This window comes from Xiphophorus couchianus, chromosome 5 (genome assembly GCF_001444195.1).
Source record: "Xiphophorus couchianus chromosome 5, X_couchianus-1.0, whole genome shotgun sequence".
Classification (NCBI taxonomy): Eukaryota; Metazoa; Chordata; class Actinopteri; order Cyprinodontiformes; family Poeciliidae; genus Xiphophorus; species Xiphophorus couchianus.
The window spans coordinates 25,812,035-25,834,863 of NC_040232.1; the positions used below are offsets into that span (position 1 = coordinate 25,812,035).

Here is a 22,829-nt window from a genome sequence, read left to right on the forward strand (position 1 = left end):
AACAAACCTGACCTGATTAAATCCTCCAAAGCTCCTCCACCACAGGTAGAGATTCTCACAGTAACCTTATATAAAGACATCATAATATCACACATCATACATGAGATTCAAAACTAAGATGTGGAATGTGACCCGACTGCTTTGATTTGAAGCATCCATTTGTCCGTCCATCCATTAATTATTTTCATTTACTATTAATTGACCTTTGATCATGTCAGTTTGATTATTATAGTTTTATAGTTTGATTTGGGGCCTTAGTTTTTTTGAGACATGGAGTAAAGCAAAAGAAAAAATGGACAAAGCAGTCTAAAACAATATCTGCACGTGCTGGCTGTAAATAATAAACTGTAGTTTATTATTTATTAAAGACTTTCATCACACCAGCCGGTGACAACAAGTAGGGGAAAGTCAAGCTGTGTCCTTTATTCTCAATACAGATGAGTAAAGGTTTTTTTCAGCACATTTACTAACATTAAAGCAACTTAAAACTGTGCAAGGTTGATTAAAAAGTGTAATTAGATTAACTACCCTCTAACGCTGCGATTACTCACTATGCTTAACATTTATAAGCTTGAAATGTAAACAGGCAAGAAATGTTTTGTCTTAAACCAAATTGTCAGAGGTTTCTCAATCTTCCAGATTTTGATGTTCAGGAAGGCATAAGTTTCAAACTTCAATGTATAAATGTTAAGTATAAGCTGCATGTGCTTCCATGGAAGGACAATTTCCCGTTGCAAAATGTACATGCTACCTTGGTTTTATCCAAGCTTCAATCTGGGTGTTTTTTTTTAACGGAAAGTTTTCTCTGGACACACCACTTTGACTCTCCTCGCTCATCTTTTCACTCGAGTTTGCGACTCCGCATCGTTGACCGCAGTAACAGGTTCGACACACGGGAGGCGACGTCACTCTCCGCCCATTCATTTCCTGTGGAACCTGAGGCGACGGTCTCCAGTCCTCCTCCAGCCAAGCAACCGACAAAATTTGTGCATGTAAAATTTCGGCTATCGACGCAAGACAAGACAGCTGGAAAATGTTTGACTTTTGTCGCTCTTGCAACTTCCATTGGATTCCTTGTGTTGGGTTCAACCCAAGTGGTGGAAAACATGCACCGTTCGTTGTGGTAGCCCTTTGCCGGAGAAAGACTTTTAGGTCAGGATAGGTAATTTAATTAATTGATATTACATAAATATTAACACGTTGAACTTTTCAGATCACTTTTATCAATATATTAATATTGACAGCTTGAAATACGCTTTGAAATATGCTTTTTTTTAAAAAATATACTTTTGTATATATGTTAAATGACAAAGTACAAAGTTGAGTTTAATCCTAGGCCTCGTTAAGTACTTGCATGCATTTTTTTGGTTTCACTGTTAACAATTGATGGACATTCCAAAATCCCTCTTGGGTCAAAAACCAAGACATTCCATGTCCGTTTAACAGTGGCTTTCCCTAAATAACGGCAGTTCAGAAGCTGGTCTTGCAGCGTCTGTATGACGAGTAAAAATGGTTCCAGGTATTTTATCAAAATTGACTTGTTTGAAGTCAGCAAAGCAGCTGGTCTACCCTCAGAAATACACATGCAGGCTTCTCGAGAATAAACAGGTTACTTCAAAGGGAGAAGGGATGTTTCACAGACAGTGGCAATTGGGGTAAATGGATACTCCACTCGCTTGAGTTTTCCTAACAGTGCATCAATTTAGAGCCATCGAGAGCATCTCTGTTTGTAAGTTCCCCTAACAGCCAGATGCCGATATTGTTTTTCAGCTGTCCCACTTTAAGTTTGCTGAATGCTATAAAAGCACTTTTAAATGAGGAAATTAGCCTGCGTTAAATGATCCTGTTTAGGCCTCGCAGGTTTTCTTTCAGATCCGTACCCGCTCTACCCGCATCTCGAATCACTGTCAGATGTGAGATGCCTTCATATCCAAGAACGAAAAGCGTAGAGCGACGTACAGCGAGGCCCGCAGATTGCGCACAAAGGGACTCTTCAACCCATTTGAGAATTTGTTTGAGCTTTGTGGTCTGAAACCCCAGATGACAATAATTAGGGTACTTAGCTGTTCAAAGTTTATCAACCGTAGATAAGCATTGATGTAGCTGAAGAATGCGTCGGCCGATAGCACTGTGCAGTTTGGGTTCATTCGACCAGAACCCTGGGTTAGATAACAACTTTTTAGGCTTAAGAAAACAAAGAGGCAGTAATTCTTAAATAACTTTTTAAAAGTTGGGAAGTCTGTGCTGCAAAATGGCTCTCTGTGGAGAGTTGGAATTTCACACAGTTGTACCCCTGGGGCCATAGCTTTGTCATGAACAGTTACAGTAGAATGAAGCACTTGAATTGGTCTCATGCAAAAAAAAAAAGTCAACAAGTTCAAGCAAGACTGTATTTCTTACCTCATCTAAGCACAAGTAATGGATTCAGTGAAGGAGTGGTCTGTGTGCGGTACATTTAGGAGGCCCTGCAGGTTTTAGATGGTGATTGCCATCTGGTTGGTAAGCTTTGAACAACAGACACTCTTGACATATGTCCAGCAAGGTTTCCCCCACAAAACCTGCTGTGGTAGGGGTGCTAGGCCAATCCACCAGCAACCCACCGTCTTTTTGTGAAAAAAAAAAAGTTAAATTCTAAAAATTCAGAGATCTGCAAGTAGGCATCATAATTTGGAAATAATACCAACAGGCAGGTGCAGGGAAAGCGCAATTGGTGCGCACCCTCTCGTGCCCATTTCAGTGCACCAGCTACAAACCTAGCTTAATTTGTCTACTTTGTCAACGTTAGTGGTGTATAAAAACCATATTTAAATTAAAGAAATGATGCTTAGCCTTGTGGGGTGGCAAGCTAAGCTTGGGGGCCTGCCAGGCTTATAATACACTGGAGGAAAATGCTGTCCAGAAAATGCTCGTCTCTGCACAAATGGCAATGTTTTTTTTTTTTTGTTGTTTTAATGAACATTTCATCTCTGATGTCACACCGTTATTAGTAGAGTTACCCCAATAAATTGGCCCCGATTCCCTTAATTTTGGGAGACCAGTGATTGGTCGACACTTTTTACTCTGCCAATAGAGAGAGCTACCAGACCCGGCTACCAGGTCACATCGGCATTTGTGTGCGGTTAACCCACCCTGCTGTTGCCTATGCGTAGTTCCCACAAGTCTGAACCCGAAGTGATCCACCCCACTGAACCGCCATCTTGGTAGACAAGAAAAATTTGTCATATTTTTCCTGCAAAACACAGATGAACAGATTTTAGTCTCAAGATTGTGTTGACACTATTGACCAATGTGCAAGAGAAAAATACATCAACAAAATCGCTGCTATCGGGATCGATCCATATCACACAGAGGACTTGGCTTGTTTATTTTTGACCTACCAATTCCATAGCAACTGTCATGATGGTTTACTACGGATACCTACCAAGATGGCTGTCAGCTATAAAGTTCCTGGAAGTGTTACGTCACATGAGAAGTCAAAACTGAATCCTGAAACTAATGGAAAAGGTGCTTCAACCAAGTGTTAAGTGTGCACACTTTTTAAAAAAAAATTTCTTTAATATAGTTTTGAATTATAAAAATGATATATTTAGCTATTTTTTACATTTGATAATTTTTTTTAATTAAATTGCAAATTTTTACTGCATCATAAAATTTGGATTTTAACAGAGCTGGGTACATTTTCTGAGACGGGAAACTGGCACACAGAGACACTGAGACACAGGAACTGGAAGACATTGTAAATATCCCAAATTAATAAACAAAATAAAAGAAAAACAAATAAAATGAATTATGAAGCCTCTGTAAACAAAATTTTCTTTTGTAAAAAGAGCCTGTCGAGACCAAAGCACCAGAATGAAAACTTTTGTCATCCAGCTTTTGGTAGAAAGCGAGAAAAAACAGTAAGACATGCAAATGGAACTTATTATCCTAATTTATTTATGCAATTAGGTGATTTATTGCTTATTGCGACAGGCCTAACAGGAATTAGGATTTCTGTCCATTAGAGGAAACATTCGGCTTTCAAGTGTTGACATCCCTGCGGAACATTTTCCATCTACATTTTGCTTTCTGCCGCGCAGGTTCTCGTGAATGATTTCTTCCTGGTGGCGTGCCTGGAGGACTTCATTGAAAACGCCCGACTCTTCATCTTCGAGACATTCTGCAGAATCCACCAGTGCATTAGCATCAGGTTGGTCCCACTACACGACCCCGATCAACAGCATGCAGTCTTACTTCAAGCAGTAGTTTCTTGCAGACATTTCTAAGAAAAAAAAAAAAAAAAAGTGACACCGTTTTGTGGTAATTAGATGTTTGAGGTGGTCTGCGTTGTGATTTGTCATATTTTTCTTGCAAACAAGTATTTATTGCCCCCACCCCCAACACACACTCAACCATTCTGACCCCACACGTCTCTGGGATTAAAGCTGATGTGGTTTAACTGCTTCCAGGTCTCATCAGGTTTCTCAGCTGGCTTGACTTTGAAGACCACCTGTCCAATGCCAAACTCAGACACCCCCCCCCCCCCCCCCCCCGAAAGAGGTCAAGGCTTAGACGGCTCCAGACGTTCCCAGCTGCTTCAGTGCTCGGAAACATTTCTAGCTCTTGTTTGTTGGTGTAAATGGAGGTTAAACGGGGGTTCTTCTTGCCTACGGTGTCTGCAGTTTTGAAACGGGGGTTTAGTTGCAACGAAATACAGTTGACCTTGGATGCTTCCCCAAAACCAAGAAATGTAGTAATTGCTAATTATAGCATTAGTGGAGAGAAAAGTAAAAAAGATTGTTTTTAATTGTCTGCAATTAGGAGAGATTATAGGATTTGGCTGCTGCCTTACATCAGATCTGGAAGCTGACTTGGGATAAAGACGGCATTCACCCGTCTTAGAAACGATTCCTAGTCTATATAAGGGGATTCAGTCTCGTATCGCACGGTTGTCCTGTAGTTATGTTGTGTTTAATCCTGCTCCTTGGATGGTTTAATTGACTGCGTTTCTTAGAAGCGGCCTCCCAGACATGTAATTAACGCTAAAGATTTCAAAGGAAGGGTCTGCGTTTTTGTACACGCCACGCAAACAAACAAAACAAAGAGGGGAGTTGATTACTTCCCCACACCCATCGCCCCACATAAAGATGATGCCATCGACTGCCGCGTTGAGCCTCGGAGGTCTGCTGTCAAGGTTGAACCGTGGAACATGATTGAGGCCCGTTTAAATCTCCAGTTGCAGATCGTCTGGAATTGATTAGGAGCCCTGGTTCTTTTTTGGCAGACTTACTGCAATTGGATCCATTTTCTTGTTAAGGCCCACAAAGGTTAGTGGTAACGCTGGAAGAGGAAGTCGAACAGCGATTCGCTTCGGCGTCCTCGGCTTTCCTCTTGTTGAAGTTTCCGACGCGGGAAACACAAATTAGGGGTTGTTGGAGGGAGTTCCGTGTTTACTTGCCGGGTGTTATGACGATGAGACGGGGGGGGGGAAAACGTCTTATTTTCTGACAGACGGCGGGATTGGCCAAGTCATTAGTTCTCTTCCCAAGTAGCCCGCTGCACCCAAGCGTTGATTTTAATGAATTTGCTGTCCCCCACACTCCACACTTAATGAGGCGGTTTTTACAGCTGTTGGCTATGATGGTTTCACAGATACTTTGCCCACAGCTCGGACTCCCTTCCCCCCCCCAAAAAAAACCCCAACTACACCAGACATTGGCATGATGAAGTTGTTTTATGCAATAAAGACTTATGTGAAGCATTCTGCAGTCAGATAAAATGTATTTTGCCTAGACTTTTTGCTGTCCAAAGTGTATGTTTTCAATTTAGCCTTGTTTTCCTGCTTTATTTACGTCGTCTTCCCATGAACGTTTGAGTGGCAAGACTCTCTCTCGACCTCAAAGTGCTCACTTGTCTTGTGAGATTTTGAAGAAAAGCTTGAGATGTGATTATCTGTGGGTGAGAGGGGGGTAGGGAAGGGGAGGCTTCCCCACTCCATCTCTATTTGTACACAACAGCTCACTTGTAGTTTGAAGGATTTTTTCTTTTTTTGTTGTTGGGTGTTTTGGACGGAAACCCGGAGATCTTTTCCACCTCACAATTGAGTCATTAAAAAAACCACACAATCATTTTGTTTTTTTGTTGTTTTTTTTTTTTCCCCTACCTCCTCGCCCCCCCCCCAAAAAAAGAAAAAAAAATTATCCCAAGACTACCTATCATGTGTTCCTGTTTAACAATGCATGCATTTTTAGAGCAGTTATGTTAAGGAGGGAGCCACTTTGGTGAAGGATCCCGCCACTACTACCACCCATCCTCTCTTAACAGAGTTAGACCCCAATCCTGACCCCTCTCCTCAAGTGTGAGGCGGGTATTAAGAGCCACAGGAGTCCCACCCAGCCTGAAGTGGAAGGCTCAGGAGCCAGAGAGCGCGAGGGGTCGAAGTGAAATTGATCTCTGCACCCCAGGGAACAAGATCATGGCTACGTAAAATAAAACCAGCCACAGACTCGACTCATCGGCCAAAGGATGTCAATAGTGTCGGTTCTTTGAGATCCCACCCAATCCTTGTTTCTTCTCTTTCTTTTAAAGCTTCCAATTTTTTCCCCCTGCTTAAGTGGGGTTGTTAACTGAGACTAAAAGTGAAGAACCTCTGATCTGATGTACAAATGTGCTTCTGGGGAGGAAAACATTGCCATTCTTGATTTTTATAAATTAGATTAGAGAAGCCTAGACTGATCCGGGGCTCAGCCTGTGGCCCTTCTTGGGAGGGGTGGGCGGGGGTTGGTGGTCCTGCGTTATGCTGCACAGAGCTCGTTGACAAGGGTTAGAGCTTAGCTTGAAGTCCCCAGTGAGGAAACCAGATCATGTTTGTTTTGATCAGCACGTCTGACCTGGACTTGACTGACATGTGCCCCCAGTTACTTAAATTATCAAGCAAAACAGCCACACCATGGCTCTGCTGCAATCATTTAATCACTGCAGAACTGGAAGAAATGTCAGGGTTCATTCACATCCTCCTCAGGTTACTTTATTGTGGGGAAGTAAGATATAAGATATATATATATACATCAATCTGTATAGATGGATAGATAGATATCCCTGTATCCACCTTATATACAAGACAGATATAAGATAGCTATAGATAGATGGGGCCAGAATTTCATTTTGATTAATTACATAGATTTTAACTCATTACAAATTTTAACACAATTAATCAACTATCAATTGATCTGTCGCTCTGCATATTTATCACTCTGCATCAATGGCACTATCTAACTCTATCACTCTACCTGTCTATCTTATTTTTATGTCCTTATCTATCTGCATCTATCTCTATTGATTGCTCCATTTCTGTATCTATCTTTATCTCTATTGCTCTCTTGTCTGTCTGTCTGTCGATCGATCGATCTGTCAAGATTTTCATGGTTAAAAACTGATTTCAGATCAGATTCCCAACGATGATCCATAGGTGTAAGTTAGCCGTCATGACTCATTGTCCCCGTGTCTGATGAGCTGAATTGTAATCAGCTGTTCTGTTCGGCAGACCGAGCGTTCGTGTTTGTTCGGTGCGAGTGATACATCCATCCGTTTCTGTGTCCTTTTCTGTCCTGGTCATGACCCCGCTCTCACACACCCACACACACACGTGCCACTCCTTCAGCTCATTACCTGCCCTTCTTGGGGACGCTTCGCCGCGGCGGACGTGTTGAGGCCTGGTCACTCGGGGGGGAAACCAGACCGTATTTTCCTCATTATGCTGAGGTAATGCCTCTTATTTGTTGTTTACGCCCCATCCACAGACTGACTTCATTTCCCTTCCCTGTTTTCATGTGGTTTTTGCCACCATTTTAGCAACATTCATGGGTCTGAAAGTGGCCTTGAGGTAAGACCGGTCATATTGTAAATTCCAATTCCCAAATAAGATTACTTCCCACTACAAGAATGTCATGAATAAAATCTGTAACGGCGGTGGCGTGAGAAGCGCCCGGGTCTCAGGAGTTTTCAGCCAACGCCGACCGAGTCTCACCGAGTGTGATTTATGGACCAGGAAGTGAAAAATTAGCAAAGTAAATTGTTTTTATATTGGCCTTCGTAACCCTTATTATACAGAGAAAAATTCAACTCATTCTACGTTATGGCTTTACAGGTTGGGTGTTTTGTTTTTTTTGTCAAGCTCTTTAGATGAGGTCGTCATATTCTCAGCTGTGCTCAAAGTGTTAGAGGATATTTATTGGGTCCCTTATATGAAATGCGGTAGAAGCGGTGGGGAGGGTCAAATGATGAGGGCAGGAAATGTTGAAGGAGGGTGGAAGAGGGGGGTCTAGATGAGGGTATCAAGGGGGTCTAGTTATTAAGAAAGCCACAAGGGAGGCCAGCTGCAGTGGGGGAAAAGCTTCAGATCAAAGCGGGCCAGCTCCCCGCTCCTCCTGTCTCTGTAACACAGAGACAGGAGGAGATGTTTGAAAGAGCAAACCGGCGTCCAACCTGGCTTTCATCCTCCGTGACGGCCGCAGGTCGGAACGGCGAGTCACCGCGCGAGCCGAACGGAGCGCGTTTTGACGCGGACGTAGGTACTGAAGCAACCGAAGGCAACACGCTGGCCAGTCCCAGCACCATTAATGGAGTAATTCCTGCAAGTCTATAAATCATGCTCCCATTAGTATTGGGCCATTATAGGTTCTCTGGGTGTGCTTTGTGTTAGGAACGTCGCCTGGAGCAAAACAGATTGGAGCAGTCGCTATTTATTTAGCGCTAAACGCACAACATCGATCATGCATGTTGTTACGTTAACTGAAAGATTTTTTGGTTCTGTCACACATTTTCTACAGTTCAGCTGAAGTGATTGTTTGCAGTTTATGTGTTTGAATTTCTAAAATATCCCCCTTCATTACCGATAAGAAAAACGGTGTCATTATAGCTTCAATTTCATGTGTTCTTTATTACTCTCAAACTGTCTGCTTTAAGATACCTGTTGTTGTTTCTGGGATCTGCTTGGACTTTTTCTAAGGGTTCTAGGAGGCTGCTTTACAGTAATTGTTTGAAGCTTTGGTTGTCTGTTACATGTTTTACCATTTTTAGCTTGACATGATGTTTTCATGTTCATTATAATCCAGCTCAAGACGATAGATTTGTTTCACTAATCGTTAAGAAGAGTTATTAAGCTTTGTTCTTTGACAATAAAGCAGCCGGACCCAAATGCATGTTTTTATTATATTAACCCGACGACAGAAAAATAGTTACACTATGCTCAGTTGAACTGTATTAATTTAGGGGTTCCTCAATGAATCGGCTTTGTTTTCCTTAATTTTGAGAGATTTTCGATCGTCTGATGCTTACATGAGAAGCTGATCTTATTTACCTGCAACGGTCTGAAAATAAGCCACTGTCCCATTTTGCTGTGCCATAAAAGAGAACTGACTGACTGACTGACTGACCCGCCCGCTGGGTCACATGTGCATCTGCCCAGTTAACAATAGTCACCAACTTTGTCACTGTATGTAGCGACTTTTTCAGACAAAACAATTGTCGTCCAAATTTGGAATCAGCAGTTCGGGCTTTTTAAAGATTAGCGCTCGGCCGGAAAACTGCAATTGGTGCACCCTGTATATCTGTATATTTCTCTTTATTAAGATTTATTATTCTAATAAGATCATTAGTCTTCAACTTAGTTTATGAGAAAAATCTGCGGGCGCTAGTAATCAACCAAATCAGAAATTTTATGCATTCACACCAAGATTTACTCCATGATAGTATGAGATCAAGGCAGCTTAAAAAACAGAACAATAATAAAAATGAGCTCTGCCTGTGCAAATTACTAATATAGGAGAGAAATTTATAAGATCTTAAATTTAACAAGTGTTTATTGTTCTCTCAGGAGCCTGAAGAAAGGAATGTTGCAGCCTAATTTTGATGTTTCTGTTAATCTGAAACAGAAGAGGTGTCAGGTTTAGATTTTCAGAACCAACCAAAGTCTTCCAACTTTCAGCACCAAAGCGGCCACTAAACAAATAATTGAGCAACTTTCTGTGATGATGTGGGAGAGGACACGTAAGGGGGACTGATCGGCCAGTCGGATGCATACTTAAAATAGCGTTAAGTATACACAACATTAGACAGCCAATTACTTATGGAGTGCTGTTGGAAGTGACAGATTAAAGAAAATCTCAACAGTGTTGCAAAAACCAAAACATTGACTCACTGGTTTTCTGTTGAATAAAATGCACATTTATACTGTAGCTTTGACACAATACATACATTAAATTAACCCTTTATGCATTTCAGCAGGAGCTAAATACGATTGTTCCTATAGCATGTAGTGACAGGCATTTAAAACCTTCAAACACAACAATCATCCAAAGTCTTAAAAGCATTGATATATTGGAGATTTTGACCCTCAGTGCTGTAAAAAAAATAATTCTGTTTTTTTTTTTTTTAAATACATCACACATTTGGAAGCAGTTAAAGTAGGTGAAAGGCCGGATCTGACGCTACGCTGATCGAAATTGGTGAGATACAGATTTTTCAGGGAAGACTGACATATCTGTCCACCTGTGCATGTGCGCAGTTAACAGTCGTCACCCCACTGTTGGCAACTTCACAACTTTTTCAGACAAAAAAAATCTGTATTGGCCAAAATCGGAATCGGTAGCTCAGGCTTTGTATAGATCGGTGAATGGCCAGAATACCACAGTCTGCACACCTACACAACACTGTGTGCATATGGGTTATGTGAGGTCATACACTCATTGTTGCTGTAAAACTAATTACCCATTGGGACAAGAATAAAGATCTGACAGAACAAGTGTTGTTGTTCAATGATCTTTGAACCATTAAACAATAGTATCACATGATTCACCGATACATTGAAGTTCTCGGTAGAGTAGAGAAACTCGACCCGACTTGACCCGACCCCATGGGGATTGTGCCTGAGTCCGACACAACCCGACTAATTAACTTTAATTACCTACATACCATTTTAATTAAGATTTCACTGCTTTTGCTTTTAGACCTTAATTTGAGTACGCAGTGTAACTTCTGCTGTTTACAGCTTTTGTTTCACGTCTTCGAGCTTCATTTAGTCGCTTGTAACCGCAGGATGAGTCGAGACCAAATCATCTGGGATTATGTGATTGATAGGAACGGAACAGGGCGGTCTACTGAACATCTACACCTTATTTTTTGTCTTTCCTCAACAAGTTACGCTAACTACTCCTATATTTAGACTTTAATAATTCGGTTAACTCGACTTTATGTTGCGCATTCTCGTTTGACCGTCTCTGTGCTGGATGTATTGTAAGCCTATTAAACCTTTCACAGAAGCCCAAGGCCGACCCGACCTGACTTTCAGGCCGTAAATCTAAACTCGACAGTGACGGCACAAGACTCCGACTCCGATCCATTTGACTTTTATTTTGTTGTTGCTCAAATCAAGTTGGAGCTCCTCATCTCCTTGTCCGTTTCTTTAACAGCATGCTGGCCGACAAGCTGAACATGTCTCCCGAGGAGGCCGAGAGATGGATCGTCAACCTCATCCGCAACGCCAGGCTGGACGCCAAGATTGACTCCAAACTGGTGAGACTTCCTGTCCTTCTGTTTGGCTTCAATGCTTAATACATTCGCTTTCTTTCTTTTCTTTTTTTTTACTTTGAATGATGTGCCCTTGTGAGGTTATATAGAAAACATCTGTGCTCAAAGCCTTTTTTTACAATATCGTGGTATACACATCACAAAGGCGCTCTGTTATTATCGGAACAAACTCCAGCAGTCCTGTAGACGTGCGTACAGTGGAAATGAACACTAAAAACTCTGTGTTTGAATTGTTTTTCAGTGCGTTGTATAATTTGGTCCAATCTTTTTTCTTTTTTTCTTATTATTTTGTGTGTCAGGGTCATGTTGTCATGGGGAACAACGCCATATCGCCTTACCAGCAGGTGATTGAGAAAACCAAGAGCCTCTCGTTCCGCAGCCAAATGCTGGTTATGAACATTGAGAAAAAGCAGGCCGCCAGCAACAGAAACGAGGTGAGTAATGCTCACACCAACACCGCACAAAGCACTCCCTTCCAGCCCGTCGCTGCAGGGCTCCCATAACTCCCATCAACTGGTCAGCTCCAAGGTCAGCGTGAACCTTCAAAGTGCCTCGGTGAAACGCGGCGCAAGAATGTCGATGAAACGAGTGTCAACAAAAAGCTCTCCTTACACGGAGTAGGCTTATAAGAGCAGAGCCGGCGCTTTCATCCTTCCACGTCTCTTCAGAGGCTTAATGAGAAAGTGGAGTCCAAGCGGCCATAAAACGAGGCTCAAGCGCCGTGACTCAGCTCGGCAACGTAAATAAGGAGGACGCTCTCGCCGGCGTTTGGTGAACGTTACTTAACGTGCGGCGTTCCCAGCTCTTAAGACCCGCTGCAGATACCTGACCAAGGGTCTCTTTTAAGTCTGTTTGATTTTGACACTTTTTGTATGGTAACCCCCATGCAGATGCTATGGATTCTCTGCATTTCAGAATAATAGTCATGCTTTGCTTCCTGTAACACTTCCTGTAGATTTAAGTCGCTTCAACCGGCTCTTACCCAGCTAATTCGTTTAGTGCCGACCAGCATAAAATTAGTTTTCAGTGATGTGCATTGTTTGGGATTTCTTTTCAATAAAATTCGTGCGTGGATGTTGGTACCCAAATCCAAAAGGTTGCTCGTTCAGAAAAAGAAAATAAAGTCACAGAGATATATTTGGATGTACTGTATGTCGAAATAATCTCCTAATCTGAATTGTTTTTCATCATATTTGGGCTGGCAATGAATTTCAAAAAGTCAAAATGAAGTATCTTGGTTTATTTGAACCCATAAAAATAACCTCCAGGTTCTCCGTGCGTCGCTGCAGACATCATAGTTGCCCACATACCCACGGTTTTTGCAAATGTGTGACAAAATTTTTTTTAACTTATATGTTACCTAACTTTGCGTTCTGTGAGAAAAACACCAATTGTACAATAATTATGTGCCATTTGCGCAATTTTTGCATTTTGAAAGGGCATTGTTATTTAAACTAGATTTTTTGTAAGGCTTAACCTCATGTTATAATGTTGTTCCCTCGCGAAAAATATGCCTGGAGTGTTATCTTGGTTCTTTCGTGTATGTTTGAGAAATTCTTTAATCTCCCATGGCACCAATCAGCTGTGCAAGACGCCTGGGTGGACCTAGCTCCGCCTTCGAGGCGCAACTCCTCCTCAGAATTGCAGTTTCCAAGCTCCGTGCTTCCGACTCACAGAGCAGCTCTCCCTCCGCGACTCCCCCATTCGGCTCATTCAGACTAGCCAGCAGCAATTAGCAAACACCAGCAGCACGTCTGCTGGACTCTTTATATGAGCTACTTCTCTGTTAACGCTGTTTAAAAATCATTAAAGGGTTGATAGAGGAGCCATGTTGTGATGATTTCCTGAAGGCTGCGTTTCAGAAAGAGCAAGAGCTTTTTAAAGAGTCATTGGCCCAATTTTAAGGCGTTAAATTACTAAGTCAGATTTCTTCTAAGTCATATTCGATATGTATATATATATTTATATATAGGTAGCATAGTTACTTGTGATATAAAATTGCACCATGTGGCTGGAAAATACACAATACTGCCCCTTTAAAAAGAAAAGAAAAAAAATCTTTTGCTCTTACATTACTTTCAACTTGACAACCACTTTAACCAAAGTTAACCAAAATCTCTCACATGAGCCCTGGATCCCTGCAGCTCCTCCAGAGTTAATGTGACTTTCTCGGCTGCTTCTTGCAACCAAACCCTTTGCCAGTCACTTTGGCCTCCATTAAATGGAACAGACGGGTTCCGTCTTTTACCCGACGGTTATGTTACCGCTGAAAGCTCCTTGCTTACTCTCCTGTCTATTGTTTGAACATCTGCAGCTGGAGCGGAGCCACAAAACGGTCTAGTTAAAAACCGGCCTGCCTCATTAGGAAGTTTTTCTAATTAGACAAAAGAGGCTGCAAACAACTTGCAGAGCACCACTCCATCCTGCTGTCCGCAACACTACAAATCACTTACATTTAGGGAACATTTACTGCCTGCCATCTGGGCTGACTGCTTCGGGTCGCTGTCAGCCACCCAGCACTCACCAGGAGAACACACACACACACACACACGCTCACATTTCCCGACAAGCGTTTTTAACTGCCTGCACATGTATTTTGCTTTTTCACATTTCCCCACAGTGAGCACCAAAACGTTTGGTTATGATCGACCCCAGTTACCTGCAAAAAAAAAAAAAAAAAAGTCTAATTTTATGTTGTTGTTTTTTTTTTCTTTCTTTTTTTGTCCCCAGACACCAAACTGGGCCGGCCAGGAAGGCGGATTTTAACTACCTGGTGACGACGGATCACACTCGTCGATCAAAAAAGGAAAATGAAATTAAAAAAAAAAACCCAACCAAAAACGCTGTACTTTTTTATGCTCTCGGTTCGAGTCATCACCAGCTCAATAAAAGTGACCAGTGAAACCGTTTTCACCCCGTGATTGCCTTATTTCTGGACGCCGCGAGAAGCCACTGAGGTTGAAGTGGTCGGTCTGCCTTTTTTTTTTTTTTTTTTTTTTTTTTTTTTAAATGCTTTTTGTATCAGTAATACTTGATGAAGTTTTAATGTGCACGCCGAGCGGGACAGTCGGGCGCGTGCGAAGATGAACGACTGTTTAGTCTGCGGGGTTTTATGGTGTTTTTAGCGGCCCGCTTCTTCGCGGGTGGGAGTGCAAACGGAGGCCGTGTACGGCTAGCCACGGTCACACACTCTGCCAGTCATCCTGTCCGTCTGAGGACACCAGGGAGCCATAAAGCACCATTAGTCAGACGGACCCATCGTTTTAATGTCCTGTCCCACCCCCGCTGCTCTTTCCCTCTGCTTTTAACCTTCTCGTAACTCAGTTCTCTTACTGTGCCCCCCCCTCCGCCCCCTTTACTCCTTCCTACTTTATTGCACTTGCTCGCAAACAGCTTGTTACTCCTACTTATGGCTGTAATTTTCTCCTTATGTGTAATTTAACAACTAAACAAGGATTTTTTATGTCAAATGCACCTGTTTAGGGTTAAATCAAAAGTCAGCAGAGGGCAGCGTGTCTTGCATCACCTGTGTGTATATGGGGGTGTGCGTGTGTGTGTGTGTGTGTCTGCGTGCTTCACCCACGAACGGACTCCTTAACAGATGTATGACTTTGTTCCGTCCAGAGGAGACGGAGGACAGACCAATAATTGGTGCTTTGCTCCTTTTATTTTGGACCATAATGCGTCACAGACGCGCCGGGTTGATAAACACAACTGCACTGTGGACTAAAGAATAATACCTGCTCCTACCATTTTTCTCTCCCCCTCCCCACCACCAAAAAAAACCAAACCCTGCTATATTTATTTTAGCTAGTTTATTCAATCTGAAACATAAGATGATAATTGTTACATTCAATATTTCTCGGAATTCCTTTCATTGTAACCCGTTTCATCAGACGGTTACAATATTAAATCAAATGGACAAATGGATGGTTTTTTTTGGACAATAATGGAAATGGAATGATGGAAAAGTTTTTCTTGAAAATGTAAAATCTGTTCTTAACTTCTGCAAGGAGGGAGCTGTCATCTGCAGAGCGTAAACTGCTGCTGCTGTGATACTAAAAACGGACATCGCCGGATCGTAATTGGCGGATTGGTCGATCCCGACCGATGACGATCTGGACGGAAACTCAAAAATTGTATCTTTTTCTGATCAGTGGACGCACCGTACCAAAGTGTCCAGACCACTTCGAATAAATTAAAGAGTATTGTTGAAAAGTCGATTTATTTCAGGAGTTTTATCACTAAGTGGAAGACGTTATGTGGATTACTTACACACAAGTGGATGTTTGGAAGTCTTTATTTCTGTTAATTAGACAGTTTGAATATTAAATCAGACCAATACAAACATTTTAATTACAGAAATGATCCTTACTCAAGAGTTTAACTCCTGAAGATGGGCAATTTTCAAAAGGTAAATGAAACAAAGTAAACTGTAGCAAAAGAAACATTTTACACAAAATTCAAAGATTTTAATTTGTCAGTGAAAATCTCACCCTAACTTTGTACTTTGTATCATTCTTGAACTGAAATAACTCGGCCGCGTTTTGGACACCTCTACTCAAATTTGCTTGGATTAATGCCAAAAATATTTCCACACCAATTTACAAGAAACACTTTAAAATAAAGATGATCTTAAACTTGAACTCTGGCACGTTAGTGAAATTTTGTCCCGTGAGATCGTTCCAGATGAGCTAGCCCGCTGGTACGCGGCTCATATCCCAATCCCACAATGCTTTGCTGGTGTGTCGCCATATTAATCAGGAACGACGAGCCATAATCATTTGGCATCTATGACCAGCATTTCATGCTACTAGCTGTCTCATCGGGATATAATGACCAAAAATTGTTTACTCAACAGGTTGTTGCTAGGAAACCAAAGAGCAAGTGAACCAGTTGATGCCACACTGTCTTTATGAGGTTGAGCGCTGATTAACTCTCTGCCTACATCCCCCAGAATGCTGTGCTGTTGCGGCTCGGAGCTCAGTGATATTATTTAATAATCTGTCAGACATATTATGTGTTGATATTGATCATGTCTATCTCGACATCGTTAGCAAATTATTGTTCAGCCCTAGCGACACACCAGAGACTGATTACCGGAGCTGTTAAAAAGTATAAATTATTTTTTCTTGAAATGCCTCACTGATAAGTTGGCAGCTTTTTTTTTTGGTATAAATTCTCCTTCCTTTATTCCATCTGTTTTTTTTTTGTTTTTTTTAGACTTCTATCAAATGACCTTCACCAGCAGATAACGATCAGCTTTCCTAGCTGAACCCTGATCTCCATTGTGATTATCTTCGTGCGTATATGGACCGCAGTGGTTTATCTCGATTTTAAAATGTCACGTTGGGTTATTTCTGAATCGTTGACATTTCAGAGATTCTGACTTTTACGATGACAACAGATTTTTTTCCCCCCTTCTCCTCCTCCTCTCTGTTGTCCTTTTCTTTTGTTCTAGAAAACTATGACAGAACCCACAATGAAAGCCGTCCAGCCCGGATCCCCGGTGCGTCGAGTGCACGCGCCGCTCTCCCTTCATTGCCGTTATGGCACCGAGGGCTCCGGGCCAGACCGTCCACATGCTGACGTCACCTCCACTTGTGTGCACTGCAACAAGCGAGGAGGTGCAGAGTGATTGGTTTACCGGCCCCCTTTTCTCCGTGACACATCATGAGAATGAAAGTGGCAGAGGGCCTGAATGATCACATTCACCTTAACCGTGCACCCTCGCATGTTGTTGTAGAGAACAATCCAAACCAGCAGCGCGGCCTGTGGCTGCAACAGCCGCGCTGACCGCGGTGTCTGTCACTGGCTCTCTGGACGGACAAATAAACAAAGGCCGGCACAAAGGTCACCAAAGGTTTCCGAAACTCCTTTTTTTTTTTAAACAAAGATCTTCCCCTCAGAGTAGATTTTACAACCAGAGGATTTTATTTTCCTTCTTCTTCTTCTCTGGTTTTTGCCGTTTATACTGAAAAAACAAACAAACAAACAAACAAAAAAACATTCTTGCAAATGAAAGCTAGGAGGCCTTTTGTCATGTCTCCGGCTTTTTGTGTTCGAGAACGTTCTTTTCTTCACACACACTGGCAGAGTCTCGCACTTGGCCGACGTTGCTTTCACATAAAAATAATTTCCTCAAATAAATAAAAGATTAAGTGCCACACCTAGTGGCTGAAAGGAGTAGAGCAGCGGTTTGCTCGCGTTCCAAGAGGGATGAAGTTGAGAATGTTCCCACAAATGTCCACTTGTTAATGACCTCTGCAGCGTCAATTAGTCAGTTTGTCTTTTCCTCGTCTGCCCCCACGGTGGGAGTGTCTTTCTGATGAGGTAAAGGAGAGGATGACCACCTTCATATCTTTAAATTTGTTGGAATATTTAGTGCAGCTCCACCTTTGTGCCTTTGTAAATCAATGATTTTCTTTTAAATGTGTTTGTGCTGCTTGGATAAACAGTACAGTGGGTCCGGTTGCCTTATGGTTTCAAGACATATTTGCTCCACGAAAGGCAGAGAATAGTTTTTGTGTTTTTTTTTTTTCTTTCCCCCCTCTCCTTGTTATATAATTCGACTTGATGAATTAATGATATAGAGCAAACTCAAAGCAATGCAGAGGCAATCCAAGAATTTTCAGGGCCGTAATCGGAATGGGGTTTCGGGGGCCCATTTTTAAATGAAAAATTTTATTTCTTTTTTTTTTTTCTTATTAAAAAATAAGAATGAAAGAAATCTCATATAACCGAAGAAGTGCGAGGAGATGCGTCAAAATTTTTTATTAAAAGCATAACACGGATAAGGAAAAAATATTTAACTGTCCTGATTTGTTTTTTTTTTTCAAACAATTTTAATCTCTGACCTCCCAAAACAGATTTGTGACCCTGTTTGTGTAAGTGAGCACACATTGACTTCAGAAATAAAAACTCAAATTTCACTGCTAATTTACCAGGGAATGAGTGACGCATTTCAATATGAATTGAAAATTCGCTGATATGTAGAAGAGTCATTTCTCTAAGCCGGAGCTGCAGTTCATGTAAAATCTGTCTCCAGATGTACAAAAGTTAATGTTGATAAGTGGAGTGACCATTTCTCATGTTTGTAAGTGAAAAAATAATTTCAGTTTTATAGTTAAGTATGAGATGAACACTCATAAAAAGTTAGAAATCTGAAGTATAATTTGACCAGATCATATCCATTTTGGACTAATTGACTCTTGTGAAACATGATTAGTTGTGACCCCTGATAATAGGTATTGCTTACACAAGTCAGACCACAGTTCTTACTGTAGGTTAGGAGTAAATTCATGTATTGACTTGTATGCGCAGCTTGAAATGTCCTGAAGCAGAAAGTTGCATCTTGTTCCTGAAAAAGTCCAGTACAAAACAACCAAAAGCATTCTACGTTAGCATAATGCAATATGCTAATGTAGGAGATGCGTTATCGGTTGGTGTAACAATTGGTGGGTGATGTCCTTATAGTGATAGTTTTGCTGTTTTGGACTGAAGTTGTTCATTTTATTTGCAGAAGAACAATGTTGTATCGGATAATTTGTGGAAAAGAGCGCTAAAAAGCTAGCATCTAACCAGACCTGCTGCACTTATGGGCTAATTTCAGAATTTTCAGGTTGCTCGTGAAAGCATGATGGCTGTGGAACACGGTACCGTAGCAGCAGATATTGAACACGTACACAGTCTGCCTTCCAAGATCTGGAAAAGTACAACGGAAAAGTAGCACTGCACAAAATCCAATAGATTATTCCCCTTGCAGCTGATGGAGCGGATTAATACAGCTACCAGCATCCACTAGTTTAAGATTAAAGTAACGCAGAAGTTTCTCAGCTGAGTAAAATACTCATTTCTTTCGGGTACAGTTCATGTCCACCAATATAGGACTGGATAGGAATGTGATTTTATGTTTAAATGGTTATATCCTTTTTGGAATTGATTACTACTTACCCCACCCCCAACCCCCCATTTTTTTTTTTTTTTTTTTTGCAAACTCATAGCAACAAATTACAAAATAATAAGAAAAAGAATAAATAGCATTTTTCATTTGGGAAAAAAAAAATGGGCCCCCGAAATCCCATTCTGATTTGGGCCTTACAAATTCTTGGATCGCCTCTGCATGGGTTTGAAAAGTCATCCAATATGTTGAGATCGTCTAAAATTAGCAGCCAGTGAAAAACAAGAGAAACTCAAGAATAGCATAGGAACCCCCCCCCCCCCCCCTGCACTTGCACCCCCCTTCTCCACGCGCCCCCCTCTTCTTAAACGTCTTCCAACTTTTCACGCTCACTAGGACCCTGAGGCAACCTCGGACCGGCCAAGTGTGGCTGGCTGGATGGCTGGGTGGTTAGGTGGGTGGGTGAGTGGGTGGTTTTGGGGGGTTAGCGGAGGAGCTGATGAACAAGATACCCTCCTCAACATTTTCAATAAGAGGCTGGAAGCTGGAAATTTCCGCACGTGACAGCGACGCGACGGCTCGGCTATATGAGGAACCCGGCGGAGAGCATCAGGACCATTCAGCCACACGCATCAGGGCGCACGACGCACGCTCACCGCCGTCTCCAACTCCCAAGACATCTCTTTCTTTCTTTTTTTTTGAAAGCGAAGACGGGCAAGCCGCGAGCAGGGCAGACCGAAACCGGCCGAGAAACTCAGGTTAAAGCGAGCGCAAGACCCAAAGAGAGAGCTGGAGGAAGAAAAAAGAGAGAGAGAGAGAAGGACCAGCCCTTCCTCCCAATTCACCTCCTTTTTCTTCATCCCTCCTTCTCGGACCTCCACTCTCCAGACGCGAGTTCCTCACAGTCACTCAGAGAGAGAGAGAGAGAGAGAGAGAGAGAGGGATGCTGCGTGTTGCTCAGCCGCACTTGCACTCAGACGGAACCTAGAAGCGGAATTACTCTTCATCTTTTTCTTTTTCTTGAGAAGTGAACTGGCGGTGATTCTGGCTGCTGTTACGCACCGTTTCGGGCTCAGTTTTTAAGGGGGGGGGGACAGAATCTGGACATTAACACACAGAAGAATCTCCGCTTTCATCTTCCTCGATCACAAGAAGGTGTTGATTTCGTTACTCTCTTATCACACCTTTGTCCCCCCCCCCCCCCCCCCCCCCCCCCCCCCCGCCCACCCCATCTCCCCTTTCTTTCTCCAGCACGGACACTTTCTCTTCTTCTTTTTTCATTATTAACTTAAGAATCGTCAGCGTGCTTAAAAAAAAAAATTTAAAAAAATGCTTCCAGCCGAAGACGTGATGCCATGTCGCGTCTCTGACGTTTGACACATTTTTACGGATCCGCTAAAAAAAAAAAAAAGAAAGAAACTGGAGAAATTGGACCAAAAAAAAAAAAAAAAAAAAAAAAGCAAAGTCAGAGAAGTTCTCTTAAGTCGCGACTGGTGCGCTTTTTCTTCTTTTTTTTCTGCTGCTTTTCTCTCTCTTTTTTTTTCTTTTTTTCTTTTTATTGGAGTCCGAGCAAACCAGACCGACCGTCCAGATGCAGTTTCGACTCTTCTCATTTGCCCTGATCGTCTTGAACTGTATGGAGTACAGCAACTGTCAGGCGCCGTCGCACCGCTGGAGGAGAAACAAGAGAGGTAACCCAGAGTTCAAACCTCGTGTGTTTTCAGATCTGCGTCCGGGGAGACGTGACACTTAACAGACTGTTATTGTGCGCTATACAAGACTGAAAGTGTTAATATTCTCTTCTCGTGGCCAGCCTGACTTAGAGGTACGGTGTGCGTAAAGTGAGCGAGAAAAAAAAAACACATAAAAAAAAAAAACAGAAAAGAAAAGAGAAACATCCAATATGTGAAGTGAGAGCAGCCGATCCAGAACTCTCCAGAAATTCTCTCTTCTGGGCAAACACTATACTTTCAGAATCTCGTTCAACGTGCAAGAGAGAGAGAGAGAGAGGAGGGGGGGGGCATTGGTGAAATATTTTTGTCTCTCAAACATTTATATTAGGACCAATTATTGGTGCGTAAAATACGCGCAGGATTACGCGCTCTCTGAAACGATTTAGCACTTCAAAAACACGTCCCCGTTCCCCCAGCCCCTCCAATTTCCTCCATTTCATTTTTCATCATCGTGCATTTGCTTGTTTCCGTAGTTAAATATGCTGCTGATCGGGCACGTCCGAAATAAACTGGGGTGCCTACAGAATCCCAGATCCAAGACTTCTGAACCGTCCGTCCATCCATCCATCCAGCCTCCCTCCCTCCCTAAGCTGGTTTTAATTGATCTCATAACCACTTTGAACAGTTGGTCGGAAACCTGCATAACAATCGCTCAGCGGAGGCGCTGGAGTCGAGCCGGGGGGGATCAGCCCCTCTGTAAACACCAGCCTTTTGCTGTGAATGAATAAGACAGTCGGATTAGGGAAAAGTAACCCTCCCCGCCTCCCCTCCGCCCTCCTCCCCCTCCTCCTTCCACCTCACTCACCCCCGTGACATAACTTATCACCGGGATCAGAGCGAGCGGCGAAGAGAGTTGGGACCGGGGGGAGTCACCGGAGAGTGAAGCTGGGGAGGAGGGTGGAGGATACGGTGGGTGGGTGCTTGTAAATACTGAGGCAATCACCAATTTAATCACATGCGCTGCGTGCCAGGGGGTGGGGGGAACCTCCACACTCTGCGAGCCCTCCGCTGCCCATCTGCAAATAATCAGGGCAATCACTGCGGGGTACTGGCACACATGCGGCTCTCAGCTCCCTCTGTGTGTTTCTTTCTCCGTGCGCTGTGTGATCTGGCGTGCAGGAGATGGTGTGTCACGGTCTGATCCGTTTTTTCAAAGAGCTGTTCAGAAGAAGAAGAAGAAGGGAGGGAAAAAACCCCAAGAAATGTAGGGTATGGTCAAGCATATTTGGTTTTTTTTTTTTTTTTTTGAAGGGGGTGGGGGGCATCTTTATCTGTGAGTGAGAGGGAAGAAGGAAGAGGTGATGCTGTGGGTTCAGGAGGAGTAAGGATGAGATCAAGAGGTTAACTTGCACAGTTGACCTCGAGAACAGATTTTTCCTTGAGTGCAACCAGCTTAGAAGAAAAAAAAAAAAAAGCAGTCCAGATGCATGATGTTTAGTAGCAGGGCTGGTCAAAAGTTGCTCGAGGCCCAGAGATGAGTTTTGTTCAGGGGGCCCCACCACCCACTGCTACTGATCTCTGCTTTGCATTGTCCCTGATTGATTGATACCGTTTTACATTTTTCATTGACCGAAGGAGTCTACAGCACTAGCATGGTTGCGTTAAACAGACAGAATTGCTGCACGTGAACT

The 22,829-nt window shown here is 42.6% G+C and overlaps 2 protein-coding genes across 2 annotated transcripts in view; both read left to right on the top strand.

The window, feature by feature from the left end:
• The window catches only part of eif3ea (eukaryotic translation initiation factor 3, subunit E, a), a 31,993-nt gene extending 17,519 nt beyond the window's left edge, over window positions 1-14,474 (top strand). Inside the window, exons 10-13 of the mRNA XM_028018161.1 lie at window positions 4,080-4,189; window positions 11,448-11,550; window positions 11,865-11,999; window positions 14,296-14,474. Of these exons, the coding sequence (XP_027873962.1) occupies window positions 4,080-4,189; window positions 11,448-11,550; window positions 11,865-11,999; window positions 14,296-14,331 (384 nt within the window). The 3' untranslated portion in view covers window positions 14,332-14,474. The remainder of the gene's footprint in view (window positions 1-4,079; window positions 4,190-11,447; window positions 11,551-11,864; window positions 12,000-14,295) is intronic.
• Window positions 14,475-19,915: 5,441 nt separating this feature from the next.
• rspo2 (R-spondin 2) overlaps window positions 19,916-22,829 on the top strand; it is a 76,347-nt gene continuing 73,433 nt past the window's right edge. Inside the window, exon 1 of the mRNA XM_028018162.1 lies at window positions 19,916-21,156. Coding sequence (XP_027873963.1) covers window positions 21,057-21,156 — 100 coding nt within the window. The 5' untranslated portion in view covers window positions 19,916-21,056. The remainder of the gene's footprint in view (window positions 21,157-22,829) is intronic.